Below are 22900 nucleotides of genomic sequence, written 5' to 3'. Positions count from 1 at the left end.
AGGAAAAAAGCAGCGACCGTTGTCGTCGTCGTTTCAGAAGCGAAAATCCCGCCGTCTAGTTTCTGCGTAATGGCCGTACGATAGAATTCTGTTTGTTCTGTTCGTGCAATAAAACAGTTGGTCACCATCGTGCTGTGCAAAAGGCAGCGAAGGAAGCAGCAGCAGCAGCAGACGTAGTGAAAAGAGTGGGGTGTCGCTCGGTGTGTATGGTGCATGTGTATTTTTTCACTTCTTTCACGCAGTGCGTAGTGCCCACGAATGTTGTCCGCCAGGAATGAGCATTTCTGTTCCTCGGCTGCCGTGTAAGACCGTGTTGTTGAATAATTGTGCTGCCAACCTGTCCGACAGAGTTTGCTGCAGCGAAAACATCAGGAACGACCACAGCAGCAGCAGCAGCAGCACCGTCCAGTTCGACTTCTCCGACCCGGAGTTTTCGACGGCTGCTAGCAATACCAGCGGATTCGTTTCGTTTGCAGTAGCACCCGTGTTCGTCGCTGTGGCAAAGCTCCAGGGAAAGGTGTAAATTAGCGGAATCCGGTGCACGCAGCTCGTGTGTTTTTCGTCCCCCGTGCTGTCCCGTGAAAAAGTGTTTCCGTCTGAAAAGCTGCTGCACACCGATGTGTGTATGTGTGTGTTGGTTGTGTTCTAAGGGATTTTCCATTGGCTTCCTCGTGTGCCAGGGGGAAAAGTGAAAAGTGGAAGAAAAAACCCCGCTCGCCCCCGCCGAACGTCAACATCCGACCGTCGTTTGGAAAAATCCGTGGGCAGAAAGTGTGTTTGTGCGCGCGTGTGTGCTGTTTGTGCGTGTTTGTGAATGTTTTGAAACAGATTTGTGTCTCGTGTACCAAGCGCAGGTCGTGAGGCACGAAAGTAAAATAAAAAAAAACCGTCCAAAGAGCCCACCGAAAGGGTCTTTAATTTCCGCACGCATTTTGCGAGAAGTGATCCGCCGGATTACGCGATCCCCCACGGTTCTATACGCAAGGCGCACTACGTCAACTAAACGCAAAGATATGTCGCAACAAATCTCCAACATCAAACGAAGCGGCTTCGTAGGAGGAGGCAGTAAGGGCGGCGGCGGCGGCGGTAAAAGGAAACTGATCGCGTCGTCAGCAGCGACCCTCATGTTGCTCATGCTGCTGATCGCCATTCCGTGGACGGCGGCGGCTGCGGCGTCCAGCGAGAACGATCAGGTATTATTATTGTTAATTTTCCCCATTCTCCCCGAGTAGCCGGAGAAAAAAGAAATGTAAAAAAATAAGAGGAAACGGAGTTCCAAACACATCCCCCTCGTCGGCGAGAAATCTCTTTCACACCCTCCCTCTTCCCCCGCTCGCATTCTACCCTCAACAGGCGAGGAACGGCGGAACGAATGGAGCTGTGCTGGGCGTGTTTCTTTTTTGTTTTTATGCTGCCTTTCCTTTACGGAATTGCTCCAGCAAAGGGCGTACGAGTTCGTGCAGGATATTTTGTCGATCTGCTGCGGGTGGGGAAGAAGAAACACACGAAGCAAAAGAAGAAGCACCTCCTTTGGTCCATCATCTTCAGCCGTCGACGATGGGTGAGTTGTGTTTCCACGAATCCATCCGTTCGTTACCGACGACTGATCGGTCGACGCCATTGTCGTCCTCTTTCTCGCTCGCACTTCGTCGCAATGTCTTGAAGAAGTCTACGCACTACTCGCGGTGTCTTCTGTCGCCGCTGCGTTGCGTTTCTCCGCTAGTAGGCCCTGGTTGTGTGTGCTTTTTTTTATGATCCGAGCAAGATCCCTCGCTCCTTTTGTGTTTCCTGCCTCCCTGCCCTCCCTTGCCCGTCCACCACAGGGATCCAGTTATCTCAAAGTCAATCAAGTCGCCCTTACACACCTGCACACTTTCCAGCTCTCCTCCAGCGCTCGAAGCAGTTTTCGAAGACGAAGAAAAAAGGTCGAAGAAACCCCCTCACACACACACACTCGCCCTTTCTCGCTCGTTTGCGGAGGGATTAGTGTGGGCATAACAAGAATGCAGAATGCTAACACACGCCTGACGAAAGGGCCAATGTTAGCCAATTGGTTGCTAACTTTGGATTCGTTCAAGCGATTTTCACATTTGACCCCTTCAACGGATGGTTTTTCCAGGACAAATAGCTTTGTCGAAAGTAAACATTTACCATCTTTTCGTGTTTTTGAGAAAACCAATTGGGTCACGAACACATGCAGATGGTGGCACCAACACATGCAACCAACTATCCGGATGCAAAGGTTTACCGTTTCGATGACCTCTGCGGGAACAAGCAGCGGTAATTCGACCGTTTCACGAATCGGTCCAGAGTTCAAGGTGTGTACAACACACTAGAGGTTGAATAAAAACGGATGTAAAATATCCTAGATTATTTCTCCGGAAGCTGCGAAATTGCGAAACGTTTGTCCTGAAGAACCTACTGAATATTCCATGGAGTGAAGGGAAACACGTCCGCTTTTCTTGTGAACAACCTTACATGAAAATAGTCGTCCAAATCACTAATTAGATTCGTTTTGAAAGTCTTGTAGGACGTGGTTGACGGTACCACCTACCATAGGAATGGTGTAATACTATATGGCATTCCAGTATATGGGTTTATGTTCGTGTAATTATGCTTCACACAGAGTCTTGGGGCTCCAAAGCAAGGTTTTACACCTCCTACAAGTAACAGTAACGTAAGGCGAGGCTCTCCAGTTGAGACATTGCTTATGTCCCTGCTTCGATCAATTTAATCTATTGTTTTTAAGCCCAGGTGTTACAGCATTCAACCAAGCCCTGCAGTATTTCGCACGAAGGCGGATTTTGTTGACTAAAGCAACAAGCACTGTCGTCCCACTTGATAGTCACCTCGTCCAGGCACATCTCGCCCGTGTGGCTCATCTGCTGCTAACTGGTGGGCGAATGTTTCCAGTCCTGCCTTGCAATTTAGGATAGATAGCCGGAAGGCGCGAACGGGGGTCCGTTCGTTTCGAGGCCGTTGAATCATCAATACTGGGAATGTCGAAAAAAGGTTGTCCTCCCGGTGGTTTATTTGAGCGAGAGTGGAATGCTTCGGTAGGATTTTCGTTGCTGCCATTTTTTATCATGTTAACTGTATGCTAGCTTGTGGCCTGCTGTTTGTAGCCCACACGGTGGCCCGGGCACCTGTAGGCAATCGCCCACGCCGTGATGGCTTTCTGTGTCCACCAATACGGGTTTGGAGACAAGTCGGGGCGACTTTTTCATGAGACGATAATGTTCCATGCCTACGAGAGAAATCAGCAGCAAGATGGTAAAACGTACGGCTGTGGACGTGTATTGAATCTATTTCATATATTTTCTTCGTTCGGAAGGTTTAAACCGATGGAGGTATTGAACTAAATGTGAGAATGGTACATACTGGCGCTTTCGACTTCGGGGACCACATAATATCGGAACGGTATGAACGGGTACGAACGGAACTGTGAACGGAAAACGGAAAATCCTTCTGCCCAAGGCGCCGCCACCGCTGTGTGACCGAAGAATTCCCGGGTGTTCGAGAGCCTCGTCGGGAAAGGCCAACGATGAAAGATCGTGCTGGAATTAAATATCCGGTTCGCGAATCCCTCCTTGGACTGGCCTGGAGCGCGAGGGCCGGGGGTTTCCTTTTTGCTCCCGAAGGCGTCAAAATGGATGGATGTTGGGATACAACGTCTTCGATCCTCCCCCTTTTCCCGGAAGTGTGTTGAGGTGGAGGGGGAAAAATGGGGCCCGCGGAATACGGTAGAGGCAAACGGAAGAGTAGTCTTGTCTTTTCCTGTGTCTTCCGCCCGATAACGAGGAGACACACTAAGGAAGACCTAGAGGACTGAGCACGGACGCGGACGCAAACTCGCAAAAGCATTCATTGGCAGCGAACGTCTGGAGTGGTAGCTTTGGCTCGTAGTTCCGAAGTACTCTGGGTTCTTTGGTATTTTGTGATACATGCCAACGATTCGCTGCGGAAGGCATCGCTGAGCGATGAGCATAGTCGGGGTGGGGTTTTGTCCCATCCAAAGGAGGTCGCAAACATCCCGAACATTTGCACAAACGATCTGCAAACGAGCCGATACCATTCGACGTTTAAACGACCCCGACCCAGGACGAGTATCCGCTAATTGATAAATTGCAATCTCGCAGACAGATCGGGCGACTCGGGGTTTAAATATCCTCGGAGGTCCAATCTGGTTTAATATTCTTGAACGAATCAAAAGCGCCGGTCATATTTCTTTCTCAATATAATAACATTGAGTTTCTAGTGAATTATGTCCTTATATGAACTGATAATAATAGTAATCCCGATGAGGCTGTCTATTGCTCATAGCCCGTACCGCCGCGGTTCATTCCTGTTTGATTTGCCAATCTCACTCCTTATCTTATCGTCGATCGGAGTTTGCTTGAAACGCCGCACAAAACCCCAAACGATTCCGCGAAATCCATGCACCAACTTTGACCTTCCATCCGGCCGCAATCAATTCGCGTAGTTTCCACCTTCGGGAGGAAGAGCGATGGGTTGGAATATGGACCAGGCACTTTATTATGCAAACTGCACAAATTTCAAAACAACAATCCAAACATTGCTCATCGGCGACGGACGTGGTCGAAGGTTCTGGGAAAAAAAAAACTGCGCCATAATTTACCGTTTCTGATGAGAATCCCCGCGGACAGAAACCGAAACGAAGTTGTATTTGATCAGCAGCGTGTTGCTTGCGTGAAATGGGAATGTATTTTTGTGTTGTTTATAGAGGAAATTGTTTTCTTTCTTTAATCACAGCTATTCCTGAGTTCAACCATCCTTTGGTGATCGTGTTTTTTTGCCGTTCGGTAGAATACATGATTCATTCCCAGAAACCCCCCGATAGGTTATCCTCGGGGTGATTAAATGTGCACAAGTATTCAGCACAAAACGTGATTAATTTTGAAATCTGTTCGAGTTTTGAGATATTCGTCGAATACACCAAAGTTGTTGATGTTTATTACGCTGCATGTTGAAGAAATTGAAATTGTAAGCCGGCAAGGAGAAGGAGGGCCATGCCCACAACGATAATCAAATATCGTGCGTACGTGTGCGCAAGTGAAAATGTGGTTATGGTTATGGCATTCTGTGTTCTCCAACGCGGGGAATGGAAAAGGAAACACGCCACACACCAAACGAAGAAAGAGCGTGAAAAACAAAAAAGGAACCGGTCGGCAGTCCGGAATGCGGGTCTGAATTTAATTTTAAGTAAACATCTGCGGCTGACGAAACCTACGAACGGAACAGTTCGTCCATTCATGCCTTTACACGGCACAGGCGGCGGCAGTGGTGGTGGTGGTTAGTGGTGGTCGATGAATGGCCGAATGGTATGTCTTCCTCCTTCACAATTCGATTTCTATCACAACAGAATCATCGCCCAGTTATGGCCAGTTCGGTTGGTACGTGACTCTATGACGCCATCTGACTTAAAGTCGTTCAGAATTGTTGCTACCCAAAGATAGACTAATGTAAGTTTTGGCCCAAGTCCAATACACTCGAGTCACAAGTCCAATGGAGCTCGATTATCTCAATGCGATAACTTATAGGGTCATTAAGGGGTTACTGGATGCTGGATCCTTGTTGTATTCACATATTTCTCTGGTGAATGACGTTGTTCGAGTTCCTTTCATAAGGAAGCGTCAACTTGCATTCCGCACAAACAATGTATCGTCTGCGAGAGAATGCCTCCGAAATACCGGCCCTCATATTGACCTGAAGACGAGATGCTCATGTCCTTCCGGGAAATGATGCCTTCCTACAACCCGGAGGTAAAGGAAAACATTAGTCAGGAGAAAGAACGTAAGAATCTTGCAGTGTCCTTTATTGTTTCAAAATGGGCCCTGTGTTTGTCGCTGCTTTGTGCTAGTTGCATCGACTATGCCATAGCAAATCGGGCCACAGACCCATTTCGATGTCGTCGGGCTTTTTTTTCTTTCAAATGGACTACAAAACAAATTCAGCGACGGCGACAACATTCTTCCACATTGTCGAAGCTGCTGCCAGTTGTCCGCCGGCCGATTGTGGCGTTCAGGAAAGGGAATGCATTTTTCAATTGCGGCTCCAATCAACCACGGAGAGAGAGTAATGCTTGTATTTGCTGGATTTTGGGTTATGGTTTAAATGGAACAAATGCTACAGAATTTACATGTGTTTACCAAACACTGAAATACATTGCAATACCACGTTTTCTTCCATTTGCTTCATTTGAGGACAAAAAAAATCATTTCTTCAATAATGTAATCACTTGAGCTTGAAGCATCTGGATCGGGACGTTAGTCAACTTGAAAATATGAAGGAATCACCTGGCTGTGGAAAAGTCCTTCATGGGCTTGTACCTAGATCGGTTGAAGACTGCAGTTACCTAGTCAATGCTTAGACTTAGAAAACTTTCATTACTGAAGATCTACGCTGTCGACTCTTCGCTCATTCCGGCTCGAACATTATCATCGATCAAGGCGACGTCGTTTGATGTTAATGGGGGTAGATTGCATTTTGGCTCTTGGTTTTGGCTCCGGTAATGTCTTCCAAGCGAATATGTGATAAATTGCTCGCATGATTTGACGTCGCGCTGATTGAAATGATGTTGCCGGCGGGAAGATATATGGCGAGACGAGCGCGGGGGGTAAATCAAAGTGTGAATCGCTTGGAGGGGTTGTGTGTTGTTTTTGTTCTCGAAGGTCGACATGTTCGCTGCACGCGGGGTATTTCTGGACTTGGGTGGTCATTATTTATCCTCCATGCGAGAAGGAGAATATGTGGAGTTCCCCCTTTGGTTTAGCAGGTCTTTGAGCTTTTGAGCAGGTGAATGATTGAATTCCAGTTTTATCTGGGAAATCATAGGTTGCTAGATGGCGTACTGATTTTATGTTTTTCATTGCCGAACAGAATTTTCTATGCGACTTCCAAAGCTGTTGGTTTTTGTTGATCAGGCGAGCTCCTCTAATTTACATTCATTGAAGATTGATAAAAGGGTGAAAACGAAGCATTTTTAGTTACTTTAATTCTTTTTAAGAAATCCCAAACACGTGTGTATTCAGACGCTTTTTATTCGTTCTCTCGAAGCAATTCGTGAATGGAGCCTTCTATCATGCCAAAGCTCGCTACAGACGAACGAGTCAGAAATTATTGTAAAATGGATATCGTAACGCCAAAATGGGACTTCTTTAACCATTGGTTGGTGTGGAAGCTGCATATCCGGAAGTAATCTCGGAGCGCGCATGTACATCGCATGTCATCGCCGCAGTATGGACGATGAGCTTTGCGGACGGCGAGGAATCGGAGGGGACAAAAGCTTCCCGGCATGGAGTAACCTTTAACTACGGGAGGAGACGCGCTCTTTAGAACGAAGTCTAAAATTATATGAAACTTTAGAGGTTCTGAATACTAAATGTTTAACGGACAACAAACAAATAATAGGAAAATAGATACCATGAAATAGTTCGAAGTAAGCACCAAAACAGGCCAAAGAGAAAAGGCGAGAGTCTTTGAGAGATACCACGGAATCGAAAGAGAAACTTTCCGCAATTTCAATTCGATTACCCCAAAACTTGGTATTCCTCCCTTCATCCCAGTGTTATGAATTTGCGAACGTGAAAAACAATTGGCAAAAAGCTTGGAAGTTTTCCACGGGTGGCGCTGGGTGGTTTTCGCTCTCCGATTCTCCTACGGCTCTTTTATCTTGAGAAATTCTCTTGCATCATCTCTTCATCCTGCTGCTGCTGCTGCTGGATTGCTGACTGCTTATTGCTGGCCAAAAGGGTGCTGCGTGTGTGCAGGGAAATCGAGTCCTTAGTCAAAGGATTCGCTGGACTCTTTGGTAGAACGGACCGGAATCTGTGGCCGAGTAGAGAGGGCTCGACACACACTGGAACTGGACATCTCTCGCTGCTGGAGTCTTTCTACTCAGTGTGTTGATGTTCGTAGGGTAGTGTTGTAGGTCACTTTTTTCGACGGTGTGACTCGACGGGAGTTTTCGCATTCGCAAGTCGATCTTTGTTTCGGTTGTTTATTCTACCAGTTCTTCCGGGAGTGTCATCGTTCCAGGAAGCACGAAGAAAGGTTAGGAAAAGTAGGGGCGAAAATGGAATACCAGGAATCCCGGAGAGAGAAAGGTTCTTGCAGAGATATTATTTACAAACGCACATGGCCATCGCCTTGTGTGGGGTGTGTTCATCAACGCTGATGTCCTTGTACGAAATGTGAAATGTGTTCTTTTTATCACCCTTGGTTGACCCTCGACAATGGGACACTCGCCACCAGGATGTGTTGTAAATTGGTTGTGCATATGAAGACGATGGCCATCAAGACCATATTTTGTTACCAAGCGAAGTGCATGACAGCGTGCATGTGTGTGTCGGACTTGGTCGTCTCAAGTGCATTTGGAGTGGCATGCAATTTCTGAAGGGGCTCTACTTTTTATGAAACGAACATTTCTATACTTTATTTTCAAACGTTTAAAATATTTTCTTAAAAAAGCTTTTCAAAATTGACCTGACCAACAGTCGCGTGTCCTGCGTCAGTATTTATGAACTGTGTAACCTTTTTCATGTTCTGCAAAAGGGCTAGGTGTGGTTGGATGGTAATTTAATTAGGATCGCCAAAGGTATCGACGGCTGATGACGTAGGTAGGTTTGTATGTTTTTGTGACGGTTGACACACAAATTGGGAATTCCAGAGCCTCTTCGCTTCGTGTGCCTAAACCCAAATAGAAGGTGCTTTTGTGTAACTAAATCATTTGTTCTTACGTGTTCTGTCTGGAACGCGTTATCAATGTTATGCAATTCGCCAAAGTGGAAGTAACGCAGTAGTCCTAAAATCGATATATTAATCCGACGTGAAGGAAGCACGCTTGGGAGTCGCGAAGAGAAGAAAAAGGAGGGTCTTTGATTGAAGAAACTGCGAAAGGTGAGGCTGTGGAAGGATGAACTGTACCATAAACTAGGACACGGCGATCCACAGACGTCATCAGTGTGCTCTCTCGCAGAACCGACAAGAATTCGTGCCGCAGCACAATTTACCAAGCCAAGAGAGAAGGAAGCAAATTAAATTTGAAAATTATCTCGCTTAGCAAACACCCGGACCTTTTTTTTGGAGAATCGTTTCCTAATGTATCCATGTCTTTCCTATTTGTTTTCAGAAAACAAACATCCGTAACATCGATAGCAGTTCCTCCTATGCATCGGGACCCTCGAATCAGAATGATATTTACATCGATGACGATGGTCTGGAAGGTTCTGGAAGTCGCGGAGAAGTAAGCGTTTTTAAAAACCGAATTTTTCAATTGCACATTTGCCCTGACTCACGGTTCGTTGCGTTTCGTTTTCCACCAACCCGCAGGTACGTGAGGATCTAGAGAAAGAGGACGACGAAGCTTCCGGCTCCGGGTTCGGGGACGATGACGAAGACTCTACCTCCAGTCGATCGTCTCTGTCGTCTTCGTCCTCGTCGTCCGCAGGTAGCAACTTAAACCACGGTCAACGTGGTGGCGGCGGCGGTGGTGGCAGTATCAGCAGCAACAGCAACAACGATAACTTGCCCGGATCAGGTGATCATGACGATCTCTACACAGACACCAATCTACCCGTTGATCCATCGACCACCGACGACGAAGATAGTCAGTTTTGTTTGCATGGCTTTTTTAATTTTATTTCTCCCATTTTCCTCTATAGATCAAATCTATACATACACACAAAAACACAAAATAATAATACTTTGTATGTTTTTTCATTGCGACAATTACATGTACAGTATAGTGTGCTTTCCTACAAAAGGAAGAAATGGTAGACTTTCTGCTCATCAGTCTATCAGGCCACACTACACATGTCACCAAAACGTCGCAAATGAAACAAGATACTAGTTCTTCCTGTCAGGGAAGGGAAACAGGCAAGCTCAAAAAGAAAAGAAACAGAACAGAAACAAATTCCTCAGTCCAAGATGTGGATGCAAGAAAAAACCAAACAAGAAAAACTGTGGAAAATAGTTGTGGAGCATTCATGGCATAAAAATTATTCAATGTGCGATGTTTTTCGTAACAAAACCAACACCCATATACGCAGCTCAACGAGGATGATCCTTCCTTCTAATCCATCCCTTTGTTTCGAACTTCGAATCCTGTCAAAGAATATGAATCACATATCTCCGTGGGTTTACTTAATTTACTCTGGGGTAATCCCATTCTTTTTCCTTTTCTATTTTACTTTTACTGACTATTAACGTCCGTCTTTTTTACTATATATGTTATCATGTGAAGTTCTCATTCTCTTATATAAAAAAACATTGTTTGATTATCAAACTATCTTTCTTTTGGCTTTTACCTTCGTCTAATTCTTCTGCATGATTGTTCCAGTTTGTTTTGAATGCTATGCAATTTTTTTCGGCAAAATCAATCATCTCACTCGACATCCGTTAGCTCTTATCTTAACTCATTCATGAAGCATGACTAAAACACACGTGTCCTTTATTCGGACGTTCTCTACCATCATCCCAGACCGTCGAATAATACTGTTAAACCATAGATGTGAAATTTTGGTGCGATTTATGGTCATCCTATCGCCGTATTAATGTTGTAACGTTCATCTACCATCTATTTCTGCTCATTCCCATCATCTCACGTTCACTTCCATCCAATTGTATCTTACATGTCCCGTAACTTTCATCGCACGATTCACTTCACTTATTACACGAGGAGTTAAATCATCGCTCGGTAAATGTGTTTATGGTTTTTGTGTTACCATTTGTTTCACACCCATAGTTTTTTGCGCTACTGTGCTGCTAATGCCCACGAAATTGCGCGTTTGGTTTGCGTTTTTGTTTTGAGTTTCCGTTCAAGTTTATGCCGTTTCCAGTTTGCTCTAGTGTTTAGCATACATTTCTCTCTATACAATCAATTCGTCCACCCACCCTCTTTGTCGTTTAGTTATTCTGCAGTTGAACTAACGACCCGAAAATGGGGACTCTGCTTTTATTTCTTCACCAACTTCTTCTCGCACACTCAAAACGATAACAGTGCCAATCGGCAAGGAGAACAGCAAATCGTCCTCTTCATCGGCGTCCTCCCCGTCTGGCGGCACCGGTGGTTTCTCGAACATTGACGACACTCGCGAACCGGTTGAGAACGACCTCGATCTTGGTGGACTGCCGCGCCATCATAACACGCCGATCGAAGGAGGCAGCAGCGGAGTTAATAATCATCACGATAACACCCAGTACGGGCCGGGTAGTGGCGTTTTGATAATGAATGCCAAGAACGATGACCGAACGGCCAGCTTCTTTGCACAGCCTGGCATTTTGGCAGGTAAGGACGAAACGACATTTAGTAGCCGCTATCATGATTGGAAAGTTAAATTAGAATTTTAATAATTAATATCTCAGTCCCGAAAGCACACCACCACCACCTTTCCAAATAATTTCCTCACCACTTCCCGCTTAGAATTGGTAGATAGACATCATCATTTAACTTTAGTACCTGTTCAGGTAAAGTCTCTTTCGCTTGTATCTTATTTATTTCATTCCCTTTTTCCAGCTGTGATCGGAGGAGCTGTCGTTGGTTTACTGTGCGCCATCCTAGTGGTAATGTTTATCGTTTACCGGATGAGAAAAAAGGACGAAGGCTCGTACGCGCTCGATGAACCGAAGCGGTCGCCGACGGCCAACACCTACGCCAAGAACGCGAACAACCGGGAGTTCTACGCCTGAGATTACTCGATAGACTCGAGTGACGGCGATTTCTAAGAAAGCCGCCTTCTCTCAGCGGTCGTGTAGAACTAACAATTCAGTAAATCCATTCAAACGCGCAGAAGAATTGATCGAGTGAAGCCGAGGTAGTAAGGGTGAGGGAAGTGTCTGGGAGAATATAGAAACAAAAATCGCTAGAAATCGTGCGAAAAGGATACAAATAGATTAGTAGAATAAGTGAAGCGAGCCAGGTACCCGAACCCAATTGGTGGCCGCGACTCTGCTACTTGTAGTTGAGCAAAGCACAGAGGAAGGAAGTGCAGTAAATTGCAGATCCACAGAAACTGACGCCACTTACAGGCTGACGTTGAAACAACAAGTAGTGAACGCGTGCGAGGTTTTTCGTTTGTGGGATTGTAGAGAATAAGTTGTGGAAGGAACGAGTGTAGCGAGACATTCTACATCTTTAGGATTGCAGTACCAATCGGTGAGCATAACAATAAAAATGCAGGCACGCGCGCATGCACAATCCATCAATGCGCCATACCCACGAAGAAGAAACGTCGATCCATCCCGGTAACAAGGACCATGAATGAGATCCAATGGACTTGTGCGGGGTTTTCGGGTTTAACATTGCAAGACAGGTGGTTGATCCATCTTTGTATCTTATTTCATTCGATTGTTGGCAAAATCCCAATGCGTTACGCGTGCGCTTCAATTGGTGGTAATCGATTCTTTTCGTCCCCAAGGCAGGGTCCTGGGTCTTAAAATTATTTCTCGAAGCGAACACTTGTGCAGGGTCAAGGGCAGTCGAATGATTTTGTTTGTTCATCGACTCTTGACGATTTTATTTGTACCACTAAATGTTTTGTGTGCAGCTAGCAACAATTGTTCGGGCAGCTCAGAGCAATTGGATTGGTACGAAGGAGTTTGTTTTTTATGTTAATCCGACCCCATTTTAAACAGTTTATCGATGTGTTTTGAAAGCACCCAAAGCATTTAGGCCGAACCCACATTATTGTCTGGTGCAAGCCAATGACTAGGAGTACTCAAATATTTAATTGATGAGCAGTAAAAACACATACAAAAACTCACTGACACAAGAAAATGATATATATTGCATTATTGAAAAGAGCATAAGAAGATTATGGCGCGCCCCGTAGATGACTAAAGGCTAAAACTCTCTAGATTATAAGAATGATAGATGTTACATATTTATAAAAATAATAAGTGCAACAAGTATGAGTGCAAGAGGCGGATAGATTAGCAGAAATAATTCCGGACGCCAGATCCCCGGGGCGCATTGCAAAGGCTTTCTCGTATCTACGTATCATGTGCAAAACCAAACCGTTGGGGTTTTTTTTTTTTTGGAGTAAGAGTATGCAATGAACTTCTCTCTCTGTGTGTCTCTGTACATGTGCATGTTAACGAGGAGACGACGATGGAGAATGAATATCACGAAACAGTAGTAGCATGGTATGCGGATCCGCCGGGCAGACCCCGGAGCAAGGAAAAAAAACTATGTTAATCGTTAGATAATGTGGTCCTTGTATGGGTTTTGTGCGTTCCATTAAGTTACAGGCGAAAAGTTGGTCGGGATATAGAGGCTGTCGTTTGGAGTGGGAAGGAGGCAGAAGGTTAGATTACTGATGGCAATACTTTGATGGTAAAGCATCATGACAACACGTTAAGTTCGACAAAGTGCAAGAAACCCCACCCTGCCGAATAGGAGCCCCCCCAAGCCCGCGAACTGTACTGTGTAACTGTATCGACGATCATTTATAATGTTGATCGTTTATGCACTCTCAACCCCGGTCCTATTTTATTCCTCTACAATTCCAAACGCTTCTTTCAATCAAAACACACATAAATTGTACTAATATTAATCCTTAATAAGGTAGATGTGTTGAGCAGGACAGTGATGTGGCTGATTGGGATTCTGCAGCAGAGTTGACAGGCACAGATTATAGTGTAGGATGTCTGGGACAACGGAAACGCTAAATGCGACTAACACATTTGAATGCATCAGAAAAGAAAGGGATCAGCAAGGAGGAGTCTATCTAGCGAAAACAACTAGGTCTAAAGTTATACCCAAAATTATCATAAATACAACACAGACTCACACACACACACACACACCAACACTCACTTATATATATAATTGCCATAAGTAAGCGTGTACTACTAAAAAGCTTTCTTTGAAGAAAATCGTAATGTTGGCGACGGGGTACATAATCCTTTAGTCCTTCTACCCGAAGCCACTGGGGGATCTGTACTGTGAATTTGTTAAACATATTTGATTCTCTTTCGCGTTTGCAAACGATGAAATGAGTCTGATGCTTTCTATTTTTGTAAACTCCATTAATTCTCCGATAGTAAAGAAAGTGTCAGTGTCCTTGGAGCGGAATGAAGGGCAGCCGTTTGTGGTGGTCGAATATTAGAGAATTAGATAATCTTCAGTTACGCTCCACTGGCTTATATTGTTTTATTCTGATCGATCATTTTAAAATCCATAGTGGGTCTATTGTTGAAAGAGAATTAAACAATTTCATTCAAAATTGTCTCTTAAATTTGTAATGCATCCAGATAAACTTCCCTTGATCGCATTTCTCCTACACCAAGAAGAAACAGATAATAACAGATAACTCCTGGAGTCTAGAAATGGAACATTACTACAAATACTACAGAAAACAGATCTTGACATTGGAAATGAAAAATTAAGAACCTAATTTCATATCTTGCGAGTCGCGAAACGTTATTTTTGGTGCATTTATTACCAAATGCAAACTGAGTAACTTCTTGAAGAAAGAGAGAAATGCCTCTTGCATGTTCTTTTATCCAGTGCTTTTGTTAAGATGAAAGGTGGGCCATGTTGTGAGCTCAACGAACTAACGCAATGGCCTAATATCGCCCAGTTTGAATTTGAGAACATGCTTTAGTTTGTAGACGTGTTGTGAGTTTTGACGACTCCCGGTTTAACAGGAGAGACATTTTTTGAACGCCTGATATAAAACTGTAAGCTCCAGTGAAACTGCAAAACAAAACGAACACAAAATTTACGAAAGGGGCAAGGAGGTGTTCCCTTTATCAGCCAGACTGAACGAGGACGATGCAAAGAATGGGAATCTATGTGCTGGGTTTTATCGCTTAAGGCAGCTTTTTCTTCCACTATTTTTTAAAGTAATTTTATTGTTTAAGCTCATACTAAAATTACTATTTAACCTACTATAATAACGCTCAGCTTATTTCACTTTTTCTGACATTTTCATTTTGTGCCATTGGTAAGGAACAGACAGCGCGCGTTCCCTTCCTTTTTAAGCGTTTTCATTTCTTTTATTTTACCTTCCCATGTCGAGGGCAATGTTGGTCACAGAGTCGAAGCACCATTTGCGCAAAAGTAAAAACGTACTCATCCTAAAACAGCCAGAAACAATCAGTTCAGACAGATATCAGAGACAGACAAACAGGCAAACATACGAATACGCAAAAGCATTTATAAATCATTATAAGACATTCCGATAGGTTGGACGGTTCCAGCAGCAGAATCAGAAATTTAATCTGTTCCACATAAAATCTCTTATATACGTATTTAATAGACCCATATAAAGTAGACACGCTCTGCTCAGTGGCACTCATATGTGCGTTGTTTGATCGGCTCGGTTATTTTAGTTTTTAAAAACAGCCACAAGCTCTTGATGCTTCTCATTTGTGCTTCTCCTAGGAGATGAAGATCGGCGGAATTATCGACCATTCGTAACTCAAATGGAATATCAAAAACAGGTTGCCACGTAACTACAAAACTCACTAAAAAATCGTACAGCCTAAACATAGAAACGAAACCATGGGCAGTGCAAGATTCAAAATTAAAAGTAATCCGCATTTCTTTGGTTTTTCTGACGGCATCAGCAAGACCCGAGAGGATTTGAATCCATCTTCATTTAGCGAATGCACCGCAGATGAATACAATATCGAGAGAAAATAAATTTAATATAAAACTACTATAAAAATGAAAAGAAATCCAAAACACATGAAAAGGAACGCATGTAAAAGAGTGGAAGCATTGTAAATAAAGGAATCTTTACAGTGTAATAAAAATAAAAGTGGTTATGCCGAGGATCATTCATGGCTCCGATAAGTGGATTGGCAGCAGCAACTAAAAATTAACGTATCGTATCGATGACCTTTCCGACCAACTGCTCCTTTGGAAATATTCAAAATGCACGTACGTAGCCACATCTTCTTCTTCTTCTTTCGCTATGCGAGTCGGGGTATATCCTCCTACGCTAAGTCGAACGTTTGTTCCCTTACTCGTAATCAGAGGCGTACCGACTCTGTCCGAACTCCTATGAAGGGGCTCGTCCTTTAGGACCGGCTAATAATAGCCATATGTCCACCCGCCGGCCACGGGAGGGATAATTCCTTCCGTTGTCAGGACACAAGAACTCGTGGTCCGCTTGATTGACTCAAACAGAACGAGATGTGCGGCAGCTAGGATTTTTCTGACCTGAGCTCCAGCTCGGCGTGACCACGCGGTCGTGCCGTAACCTTACTTTTCCGCTAACCCTTTCAGGAACTGCACTGCTAACCTCCGCTCTGATTCACTGCCGAACTGAAACTGTACGTAGCCACATCGGAAAGACGTTTGCAAAGCAAAGCACGCAGCCTTCAGACGTTTTCCGAGCTGTCAAATCTGACAAGGCATATTTTTGACACTTCAGAAACAATTGTGTTTGTGACAAACTAAAAGTTGCGAATCCTTGCGCCGTCATCGAAGTACAGAATCGCTGTTTTCCTGTTGTCGGGGAAAAATTTAGATAAGAATTGTGTAGCATACAAGATTCTTTTAGCAGAACACTACGGAGCAAACTGATGGATGTTGTTGCCGGTTATCGACAATAGACAGAGGTTAACATTGCTCCAACATCTACGGCATCGCTCATGCTCCTGTGGAAGCCAGCAAGAACAAAAGAACTAGCATGAATGGAAGATAGGTGAACTATCTAAACGGTATTACAACTATTCCATTGTGTTTTGCAAGCCCCGTTAGCATCAAGTGCTTACATTTTCGCGTGAAGAAAGTGTGGAATTCCAGCTAACAGCTGCCACCATCAGACGGCTGTCAACTTTGTCAAGCACATCCCACAACAGCGTTGCGATGATTCCTGTTTAGACCTGTTGTATCTTGTTGCCGTTTAGCGAACATACAAGCGCGAGCAAAGAAGTGGTAGCGTAGTTTGTGCCAAGTGACCCCGTGAAAATTGTGCCAATTGCGAGAAGAAAGCAGGAACAGTACGCGGAAGTGGTATTTTCCATCTACTGACCACCGGCGTAAGGGCTATGAATCAACCATCTATCCGTCAATAAGGAGATTGATGTGGGAAGGGTTGTAAAATGGTCCCATGTTTCGAATGGAATACAACGCATCCGATATGATCGATAAAGCACGATCTTTAGTGGCAGTGACAGTAGAGTACACGAGACTGGGACTTCAAGTAGCAGCAGCATAGTTCGTGACCACGTACATGAGAGGAACACAGAAATAGCGACACGAGATAGAGCTGGAGGGACTCCATCAACAGGCGACAAACAAATCATCATGGGCAGTTGCTTAACATGTTTCCGGACCCCTCCAAATGCGAACGTGGCTACACCGGGTTGTCCTGCGACGAGTGCTGGCGGTGCCGGAGTAGCACACGATCCGGCGATGACGTACACAGAGATGGAACAGGTTGCACATGGTAAGTATCAACATCAGCTCCCGTGTCGACTTTGAGAAGCACCGTTTGACGATGACGAACTTTATCCTCACGCAGAAACAGACGATCTCCTTCCGGTGAGTCCCCTGGGCCACCATATGGGTCTATCAGAAAGGTGTAGTGGAGGAAGCTTTAAGAAGCCCGGCTCCGGCGGAATGTTGAACGGCAACATTAGCTGCTCGATGGTTGGCAGTGGTGGAGGACTGATCGGCGGCTCCGGTGGGGCCATCGGTGGAGGATTGACGGTCGAAAGCACGAACAACAACGGAATGGGCAGTAAGGAGTGGATCGGTGGAACAGTTGCCGCGAATCAAACGCTGCTTTCGGACAACGAACTGAACAAACTGTTCGAGAGCTACAAGGACGCGCAGGAGGACGCCATTCTGTCTGAGGGCATTGAGCGGCTGTGTGGCGATCTCGGCTACAAACCGGACGACTTTGCCATCCTAGTACTGGCCTGGCGCTTGGACGCAAGTCAGATGTGTCAGTTTACGAAGGCGGAATTCATTCAAGGATTGCAACGAATGAATGCGGCAAGCATCGAGGACATCCGCACGCGCTTACAGCAGATCGTCGAACGACTGCGGATGGATAGTACGGAGGACTTTAAAGCGCTGTACCGGTTTACTTTCCGCTTCGGGCTCGAGCCCGGCCACCGGATACTCTCGCTCGACATGGCCATCAGCCTGTGGCGGCTCGTGTTCACCGTGCACACGCCCGACATCCTGCAGCGCTGGCTGGACTTTCTGGAGCAGCATCAGAACATCCGGGGCGTCCCGAAGGATACCTGGAACATGTTTCTGAACTTTGTGGAAACCTGTGATATCGAGCACTACGACGACACCGAGGCGTGGCCTAGTCTGTTTGACGATTTCGTCGAGTACGAGCAGGAGCGCACCGGGCACCAGAAGACGAAGGACGACGACAGCGGCGGAGAACCACCGCCACCGTTAAGTCTCAACGAACACGATGGTTCATAGTATTCGAACGTTAAATAATTTCGCCGTTTACATCCACAACCACATACCGGTCGCCTGTTCTCATCTCTTCATCCTATCAACCCATCATGCACCATCTTCCCCTCATCGTTACCTGGTGTTTAGTACGCCAATGTTTATTTCGTTGCCAACAAAACTGCGCGCATTCGGTAAGCATGCAAACAACAATCTGCAATATCTGATTGGTAAAGGTGGACCTATCCTAACTATCTGTGCTAATGTGCTCCAGTGTTTCTTTTCTGGTAGAGGCAGGCCGTCCGTTTACTTCTTTCACACTTTTGGGATAATCAAGATTCATATTCGTTTTAACTATTATTTATTGCACTCTCATAAACCATTAACAAAGATCCGAAGAAATCGTGTCTGTGTTGATGAAGTAAATTCGTCGGCTTTTAAGAACGACATTATCCGTTCTTCCTTACTTTCCCAATAGTTATAGATGTCGGTTGTGTGTGAGGCATTTTTTTAAACATTGCTTTCTCAAAGTCGCATCTGAAGGCGAGTTTAGGTAAAGCTAGGAACAAAATTAAAACCGTAGAAGCGTTGTTGAGTCTCTTGCTGTTGATGTTTATGATGATATGAATCATACAACTTCGAGGTGCGAATCTTACAACCATATAAATTAGTAGAAATGATCGGACATTGTTTCGAAACGAGAAATGGCTGCATGTCTAAAGACAAAACCGAGGATAAACCACTACTAGAAGTGACTAGATCGAGTTTTAAGAGACACGTATTTATGAAGGAAACATGCAATGTAGGGCCTTTATCGAGACACACATGATTCATAGGTAAACTAGCGAATGAATCAATTGTTAGGACGCGTGACGAGTACTGAAAAAAAAAACAGATTAGCTAAATTTATGGCCAACAGTAAGCATAAAATAATTAAGAAAAAGAAAACACACAAACTGCGGCAAGTGAAGACAAGGAAATAGGGGCGTAATTGTATGTGATGGAAGCATATATAACAGTGCACGATCTTTCGATTTTTTAATTACTAAAACCCCTGGCGCGCGATAATGTATGAATTAAATGGAACCAGCAAAACGGTGGAAAGGTTGCCGAAAAAGTGCAATGTTTTCCCCCCGTGCTTATCGGAAACATTGCTGCGGATTCCACGGATCGATATCAAAACTTAGTGTAATTATTGCATTGACTAAAAACGGTTTTGAAATAAAGGTGATAAACCTGTATACCGTAATGCTGTGCGTAAATGGGTGAGAGTGGTGTATGTGTGTGGTGTGTTGTGTATGTCTATTGTTCTCTATGTTCTTACGTTTACTGTTTACTAAATGTTCAAAATTTGTTTATGCCGGTACATTCATTTTTGAACATTATTTCATACTTTGTTTGCATTTCTATTTCTTTATTTCCAAGCATATCTATTGGTTTAGTTTTTACTATTGCTTAATCAATACACCGCTAGCTAGAGGATTTCTTCTGGATTATTGTAATGTACTGTACCGTTGGTAAGTAGAGCAAACATTTATAAAATTAAATCATAGACTTAATTTACATACCTACATTTCCTACGCCTCGTGGCATCGGCTGTATTTAGATCATTTTGCATCGGAATGATCAGCAAGCCATGGGTTAATGAAGCAGAAGAAAAGTAAAAGAATTCTCTCGATACGAATTAAAAAAAACAGATTCATTGCCAGAGGAATAGGAATGAGCCGCCGTGAAGGCATGCGAAAAGGAAATGAGTCGCCAAACAGTTCGCTGCGGTATGTTCCGGTGCTGCGCGGTAAAATCCAATCAATGGATTTTCCGGACTTAAAAAATCCCTTACTCATTCTAGAGTTCTTAAATTTCCGGGCATGTGTTCGTTCTCTGTGGTGAAGGCATTGCTTTTCTTCGCAAAAAGAATTCGTTTTAGTCTGGCTCTGACGTTGGTTATAAGTTTGAACAAAACAACCAAGCGTTCTTTAAGCTTGGTGCGTGTTGTGTACAGTCCAAAATTTCCTACCATTCGGCAATCGGCCGGGCTGGGAAAAATTTTTGTTCCACGACTAATTGTGGGTCTAATTGGTCGGAAAATCGTGGCTTCCCAGGCCCCCGGGGTAGCGTCTGCATGTAATCTGGCTTTAACTAATGACCCATTAGCCCAACCGATAAGTGCTCAATGGATGGCATCCGTCGGTCGGTGTTTTGCGCGTGATAACTGTTGGTCGCACCACGGGCGTGGTGTCCCACAACTTCGGAAAAGACATCAAGATCAAATCAAAAATGGTTCTGTTACGTCAACACGAGAATAACATTGACGTCATTGATCAGCACACAAAGAAAAGAGCCGGGCGGGATCATTTCGCGGTTCACAGAATATGCAACTGATTTTATTCATTTCTTTACCTCGCCGACCGTGGTTTTGGCATGATTTGAAGGATTTGTTAAATATGCGCTCCGGACAATGGGCACCTCGTAGCCTTCGACAAACAAAATTTGACCCGAAAATGTTCTGATCATACTCCGCATTGGTCTCAGGTGAGTGAAAATTAGGCAATCCGGGGAATTTCCGGTGCGCCGGTTATTAGCCAACATGACAATCATTTTAAACAATCTCCGACAATAATTTATGATACGTCGCGAACAGAAGCGAGTTCGAATTTCATCACATTACGAGTGAGCGATGCGCTTCGTGATGCAAATGGATCTCTTGAAAGTGTGGCATTTTTTCTGTACCATGAACTTTATTCGTTAGGATGGTCTTGGATATTTTTCAATCTGTGCAACCCTACTTACGTAGCATTATTTTTTTTATTCATTCTTGAGACAATAATCGTTTTGAAGAAAAATGTGCACCAAAGAAACAAGCGGAACAAATACATCTTTCGTGAAGATGATCGGTGCGTAACCTGATACAGATTCTTAGTAGAATATAAATCATTCCAAGGCGTTAAGAATGGTTTGCTTACCCTAAGAAAAATCTAACGAATACTGCAGTTTGAATATCCATCGATCAATCGATCGACAGAGTCTCACCAACTAAAGGAGCTTAAATTTCCTGTCGCTAAAACTTGTTTTTAAAATGTGGTAGGGAATAAGAAGTGCATCTAAATACCCGCCAAGCGCCCCGGTTTATGACGCGGCAACTGCATCGAGCACCCTCGCCGACCCGGGAAATTATGCTCACCGGTCAATATCACAGCTTCCTACACACTCACACGCTCGCATAGTGTCCAACGGCTGGCATGGGTCTCCGAAGAAATGTTGACCGACGAAACGGCGGTCACACTGAACTCTCCCCCCTCTGCTGCGCATTGGGTTCTGCTGTTGTGTCGCTGTTCGCTGTTGCTCTCACACGCGCCGAATGCCCCCGGCCGGGACCGGTCGGTCTCCGGGTAGTGGTATCGGAAGATTTAACCGACCAAGGTGTCATTATGGTGTTCGCGCTGGACCAGAGCGCACGTACTCTGCACGCTCGTCCTCTCAACGGCTCGACTCTGGCAGGTTCGATTTCGTTTGAAAATCACAGTGCTTCGGTGTGTTGTGTGTGATCTCTGGTGTGCTTCTTTGGTGCATTGGTTCTAGCCTCATTCGAAATGGGAATACACGAAAAAGGCAACATCTGTCCCCGGGCCTAGCAGAAGAGTGGTACTCCTAGTGACAGTGCGTGTGTTCCTGCCTTCCGTGCCTTTCGCGCCGCGTGTGCGCCTGTGTTGTGCGTTCGGTTGTTGTAATCGTTGGGTTTGTTATGTGATCGATGAAATTCGCGCGATCAGCAGCCTCCAAACGGTCCGTTGTTCGAAAAGCGATACAACGCAAGGGCATTCGACGGCGGTGGCGGTGGCGGCGCCGAGAAGCAGATAAACGCACAGCGGAGGGGGAAGAAAGAAGGAACAAACAGAGTAGCGACGAAAAAAGCAAAAGTACAACCAAATCTACTCAACCCAGAGTCAGCGCCAGTGCGCCCGAAATTGCAACCGCTCGTTACTGGTAGGCCTTGTCGTCCCGAAGAAGTGAAGTGGAAAAATTGCTCTTCCCCGTAAGCTACCTCCTCTACCTTTTGTCGGTCTGGGGTCAGCAAACAAAGCGGTTGCAAATAATTTTAGGCTTCTCGCATCTATCGGGGTTTTCGGCAATAGTAGCTCCGAGTTGAGGCTTGGTTTTTTTTTGTTTTTTTCATTGCTTCTCCTCGACGGAAGATCCGGCTCACGTGCGAATCCGTATGTTCCGGTATTACTGCACCGCCACAGACCGCTTAGTGCGGTGGTGCGGTCCACGTGTGCGCGGGATTTGATAATAAATATTACGTAAAAAAAAGTACACCGTGCCGTGATGGCCCACGAGAGTGGTTCGTTCCGTACCAGCGAACAACTCGCGTGACCTGGGGCGTTGATTAGTGTGTGCGTGTTGATGCGTAGGATAGGAAGGCAAAGATATGAGGGGACAGGTCATCTGCCAGCAGCCTGGCTGGCAATTGGGATTTCGATTGATGCCTTTTGGGTGCTTCTT

General features: G+C 44.9%; 2 protein-coding genes across 2 annotated transcripts; both read left to right on the top strand.

Moving 5' to 3' along the window:
- LOC131282312 (syndecan) lies at positions 1 to 12176 on the top strand. The gene is made up of 5 exons (XM_058311728.1): positions 1 to 1193; positions 9152 to 9265; positions 9352 to 9628; positions 11021 to 11308; positions 11537 to 12176. Exons 1-5 carry the CDS (start codon positions 1014 to 1016, stop codon positions 11707 to 11709), a joined length of 1032 nt encoding a protein of 343 aa, XP_058167711.1. The 5' UTR covers positions 1 to 1013; the 3' UTR covers positions 11710 to 12176.
- A 4294-nt stretch (positions 12177 to 16470) lies between these two features.
- On the top strand, positions 16471 to 18761 carry LOC131288307 (DCN1-like protein 3). The gene is made up of 2 exons (XM_058317431.1): positions 16471 to 17426; positions 17502 to 18761. The coding sequence occupies exons 1-2, from the start codon at positions 17285 to 17287 to the stop codon at positions 18422 to 18424; spliced, it is 1065 nt and encodes a 354-aa protein (XP_058173414.1). The 5' UTR covers positions 16471 to 17284; the 3' UTR covers positions 18425 to 18761.
- Positions 18762 to 22900: the final 4139 nt, after the last annotated feature.

The sequence above is a fragment of the Anopheles ziemanni genome, chromosome 2 (assembly GCF_943734765.1).
Source record: "Anopheles ziemanni chromosome 2, idAnoZiCoDA_A2_x.2, whole genome shotgun sequence".
NCBI classification, from domain to species: domain Eukaryota; kingdom Metazoa; phylum Arthropoda; class Insecta; order Diptera; family Culicidae; genus Anopheles; species Anopheles ziemanni.
The sequence above is the reverse complement of the archived record's forward strand: the minus strand, read 5'-3'. Positions and strand labels throughout refer to the sequence as shown.

Coding starts and splice junctions, on each gene's coding strand:
- LOC131282312 (XM_058311728.1), top strand. CDS start 1,014: ATGTCGCAACAAATCTCCAACATCAAACGAAGCGGCTTCGTAGGAGGA. Junction 1,194..9,151: donor CGTCCAGCGAGAACGATCAG/GTATTATTATTG, acceptor ATTTGTTTTCAG/AAAACAAACATCCGTAACAT. Junction 9,266..9,351: donor GTTCTGGAAGTCGCGGAGAA/GTAAGCGTTTTT, acceptor ACCAACCCGCAG/GTACGTGAGGATCTAGAGAA.
- LOC131288307 (XM_058317431.1), top strand. CDS start 17,285: ATGGGCAGTTGCTTAACATGTTTCCGGACCCCTCCAAATGCGAACGTG. Junction 17,427..17,501: donor GATGGAACAGGTTGCACATG/GTAAGTATCAAC, acceptor ATCCTCACGCAG/AAACAGACGATCTCCTTCCG.